This window comes from Nicotiana tabacum, chromosome 1 (assembly GCF_000715075.1).
Source record: "Nicotiana tabacum cultivar K326 chromosome 1, ASM71507v2, whole genome shotgun sequence".
Lineage (NCBI taxonomy): Eukaryota > Viridiplantae > Streptophyta > Magnoliopsida > Solanales > Solanaceae > Nicotiana > Nicotiana tabacum.
The window spans coordinates 188,553,542-188,558,496 of NC_134080.1; the positions used below are offsets into that span (position 1 = coordinate 188,553,542).

The 4,955-nt window shown below is 35.6% G+C and overlaps 1 protein-coding gene across 1 annotated transcript; it reads left to right on the forward strand.

The window, feature by feature from the left end:
• The first annotated feature begins 2,604 nt into the window (after positions 1 to 2,604).
• Positions 2,605 to 4,955, forward strand: LOC107812386 (WRKY transcription factor 22-like). Its single transcript, XM_016637455.2, has 3 exons — positions 2,605 to 3,157; positions 3,671 to 3,781; positions 4,212 to 4,955. Exons 1-3 carry the CDS (start codon positions 2,739 to 2,741, stop codon positions 4,630 to 4,632), a joined length of 951 nt encoding a protein of 316 aa, XP_016492941.2. The 5' UTR covers positions 2,605 to 2,738; the 3' UTR covers positions 4,633 to 4,955.

Below are 4,955 nucleotides of genomic sequence, written 5' to 3' on the forward strand. Positions count from 1 at the left end.
AGATTTTTGACACGCAACATCCCTAACCATGTGTTCTTACAAGAGAACACATGGTTAAGGATATTACGGTCCAAAATCACAAAGATTTTGGATTAGGGTTTTGGCCAGAAATTCTTAGATCTGAAATTCGAGCCGCTTCACAGAGATTTGAAGGAAGATGGTCATGGATTTGGGTTGATGGAAGTACGGGGATGGTGTGGTATGATTTTGGGCCGATTTGGATGAGTTTGCGACTTGGCCGGAAAATTTCAAACGGAGATTCGACGAACTCTGGCAATATTCGAAGGAAGCCAATAGCAGGAATGGAAAGAGGGATTCATGGGGGATCTATGGTGTTAATTTGGGTTTGAACGGTGTAGGTTGCACTTGCCGCCGGCGAGGATTTTGGGGCGGCTGGGATTAGGGTTTGCAAGGAGAGGTAGGGTGAGGAAGGCGAAGGACCGAGGTGGGGGGGGGTAAGGTTTGGACAGTTATATAGTTTAGGAGTGGGGCTTCCTAGCCGTTAGATCGCGAGACCTCGACGGCTTGGATTGATCGACGCCAAACGGCGTCGTTTTGATCTAGCGCATTGGACCGGAGGGTTCTGGGCTGCTTGGGCGTGATGGTTTGGGCTGGTGCTCAATTCAGAAAAAGGCCCAATTGTTTCTTGTTTGCTTTGTTTCCTCTTTTATTTCTTTTATCTATTTTTGTATTTTGTTTTCCACTTTGTAATTTTGTATTTATTTTTTCTGATTTTATAAAATTGCAACAATTAAAATAAAGTCCTAATATATTTCAAAACTAAACTAATTAAACTCTAAAATTATTTAAAACCTATTTTACGCCAATTTTATGATTAAAACAATTAAAATACGAAAGTGAGCTATTTTGTAATTTTTCATGTTTGGTTCTAAAACAAACTAACCCCTAATCGGTCCTAAAAATATAAAATTATATCCTAAATGCAAATGCATATTTTTTGTGTTTTATATGAATTAACATGCACAAATAAAATGCAACCATTATCAGAAAATGACATCAAAATGCACGAAAAATTGTAAAAATAAAGAAAAATTATTTTGTTTGAATTTTTGGGAATTATTCATATATAGAGCAAAAATCACGTGCTCACAAATGGGATCCCTCTTTATATAATATGAGAGTCCTAAATAAGGTACACTTCTAATTATAGTAGGAAATCATATTAACATCTAATTAACCGCTGCAGATTTATCCGTTTCGAGATTCACGCCACGATTCTCAATCAACTGCATATATCTCGCATTTTTCGTTATCGAGCTACGCCGGTGTCACTCGAAGTTTGCCTCTCTCCGGTCCGCAATCGAGGTCGACCTCGGCATCCTAGCTCTTCGACGTGATATTCCTATCTCGACCAAAGAATAAAATCGTGTAGCCCCGATTTCCACCGTATACACATACAAAATCTAACCAATATGACTAGAACTAAAATTATAAGTTTATAACATACTATTGGATGAAATATTATACTAACTGGATTGTTACATCGAATTTAGGTGGTAGCACGCGCAGGAAATGAGAGTTCAATACATTCTTCGCATTAACTTTTGGCACTGTCCACATGAATGGCCCCCTCGTTATCTTTTTTTATTCTTATTTTTTCGGATTTGTCTTTTCGTCGGTAAATCCCATTATCGAGCCCCCCTAAAGTTAACTCAACTCACGAGTCACGATGAGAGAGAGTGGGTGTAAACACGGGCTGGCCTCGTGTACGCACCGCAAATCGCCCCCACCCCCGACGCCATTGCCTTTTGACAATTGGCTTTGGTCAACGCGAAGCAACCGTATAAGGAATACTATCTGTTTTGAATTATCGTCCAAAAATGTTCTCTTTCTTCGCCTACTGAGCATTACTATAATGAGTTTAATTTCCATTAATAATCTCAATAATGTGTATATGATCAGATTATTTTAAAAAATTACTATTTTAATTAGTAAAATTTATGAATTTTATTGTTTTTTTAAAAAAATAATTAATATGTACAACTAGTAGCAGAGAAAAAAAATTATACAGGCAGGCAGATTAAAACAAATTAACTAGAATATCACACTAGAATAATTTTTGAACTTGCTTTGCTATTTTACTGGAGTTTTCTCTTATGTAAATTGAATTCAACAGTTTACATATAATAAAAAAGATTTATTTTACCATATTTTAAGCTCTATGTGTGTATGGGATACAATTGAATCCCCTTTTCTCCACCCAATTTCACACTAGCTATAAGAAATCAAAATACATAAATTGTAGAAATGTCACACCATCAGTAGATATAAATATATAAACTACCATGAATATATACGTTAAATAAATATTTTAAACGTTGCATCAAGTCAAAAATATCAGGCTCTATATCGCCGTTCTATAACATGAAATAATGAAATAAATTTTAATAAAAAAATAAAAAATAATGGCAATAAAGATGAATAGCATTAACGTTAAAAATAATTATTAGGTCCATGTAAAAGGGATGAAAGGTAAAAGGAGTGACAAATACAAATACAATTACCTTAGGCCCCCCACCTTCACTTTGTGAAACCACCCAAGAGAGACACATACTTTTTCTATAAATAATAATTGTATTCCACTAATATTCATTTACAACTCTTTCTCAAATCCCTTTCCCATATCTCCCCTCCTCCTCCAAAAGTCAGCGCCTCTTTTGTCTTCTTCTTCTTCTTCTCTTTAGAAAAGTCAAGGCATAAAGCAAAGACACAACAATATGGAGGAAGATTGGGATCTACATGCGGTGGTCAGAAGCTGCGCCGCCGCTAACTCCACCACCACTACCACCACTAGTTCTAGCGGCAGCGCCACCATTTCTTCTTGTAAATTCCAACCAAGACTAGATGATATTAACTCTTTTTGCTTTCAAGATCTGTCCTTTGACCCAAGATTTACAACACAAAATACTGCTTTTGAAGAGTTGCATGAGCTCTGCAAGCCTTTCTTTAACGGATCTCCGTTACAAAAATCGCCCTTAATTTCACCACAGAGATTATTACAAGATCTACCACAAAGACAGCAGCAACAACAACAGCTTAACCAACTAAATACAAAACTAATTCAGCCCATCAAACGATCCTTGTCATCAGTAAATGGTGCTACTTTACATGCTCAAAGCCCGAGAAGCAAAAGAAGGTAATATTAAAAAGCGATTCAAAATTTAAATTCTATAGTTATTTTTGCTAAATTTATTGTTCAATTGAACTTACTGTTTCAAAATTTAATATTCGTTAAAATATTAGTGATTTTCTTAAGACAAGAGGGGTTGCTCTGATGGTGAGCAACCCCCACTTCCAACCGAGAGGTTGTGAGTTCGAGTGTCCCCAAGAGCAAGGTGGGATGTTCTTGGAGGGAAGGATGCCGGGGGTCTATTTGGAAATAGTTTCTCTACCCTAGGTAGGGGTAAGGTCTGCGTACACACTACTCTCTCTAGACCCCACTAAGTGAGATTATACTGGGTTGTTATTAGTGATTTTCTTACGCATATATATGCTCCATGTCGAAATTAACCATATTGTATTTTTCTATGGGTAAATGGGAGTTTTTCTATGTTAGCATTATCATTTGTCAGTTTGTGCACACCTCTATATTTTTATTTCTACTTTTTTTTTTCCAATATGTTTAATGGATTTTCTTTTATTTTCTCAGGAAGAACCAAATGAAGAAAGTATGTCAAGTAGCTGCTGATGCTTTATCTTCTGATAAGTGGTCTTGGAGAAAATATGGGCAAAAACCCATTAAAGGTTCCCCATACCCAAGGTCTTGGTTCTTTTACTACATTCTAGGTTGCTTCTAAAAAGTACTTTCATGTTTTTTGAAATTAAAAGCAAACCAAAAAAAAAAAAGAAAAAAAAAACTCAATCTAAGGAAATTTTTTTACAAAAAAACTTTTTCAGCAAAAATCAAATTCATTATCTTAATTCACAAACAAATAGAAAAATATTGTGATTTATGAAATATCTTGAGGAGGAAATGGTTCCGTAATCCTTTACAATTTGAATAGAGAAAAAATTGCCTTGTAATTTTATATGTTTATTTTCTGATCTATTACGTATAAAAATATAAGTCTTTTGACATTTGACATAAAATTAAAAAATATTGGAAATAAGTCACATAACCAATTGATCATGTGGTTCATCTTTGAGTGAATTTTATTCGAATTTTCTGAATATTTCTTTGAATTAAACAGGGGATATTACAAATGTAGCACTTCAAAAGGATGTTTGGCCCGAAAACAAGTGGAGCGAAATAGATCCGACCCGAATATGTTCATAATCACATATACAGCTGAGCATAATCATCCTATGCCCACACACAGAAATTCCTTAGCCGGAATCAGCCGCCATAACAAAGAGACGAACTCAAACAAAACCACTAGCTCATCGCCGGTATCTTCGCCGGCGACTAACTCGCCGGCGCCGGAAAATCAAGAAAGCAGCAGGGACGAGAAAGAAGACATTTTTGAAGACGAAAATGATGATTTCTTTGAGGGTTTGGAAGAATTGGAAAGTCCCGCTGCCGGAGATAGCTTGCCGGAGAATTTTCCGGGGACTTTGCAGTTTCCTTGGATGACGAATAACGCCGCAACTACGGCGGCTGGCGGTGGTTGACCCGGAAAAATATACGTGGCTAAAGTTCATGAAATTATGCTTTTCTTCTCACTGACTTTTCTTTTTTATTTGTAGTATCTTTTTGTCCGTTAGAGATAGGAGATAGAAAGGAAAAGAGAGAATCTTGAAATCATAATATGTCTTCTTTATTGATTTTTGTACGTGTAACGTATAATTCCCTCCCCAATCATCATAGAGATAGAAAAGGAAAAAGTGTTTGATTTAATGTTCTTTTTTTGAGGTTTTTATTTAGAATGATAAGGGTATATAAATATAGGGATACAATTTCATTAGTGTTTATGTTAATTTTGTTATAATCATTA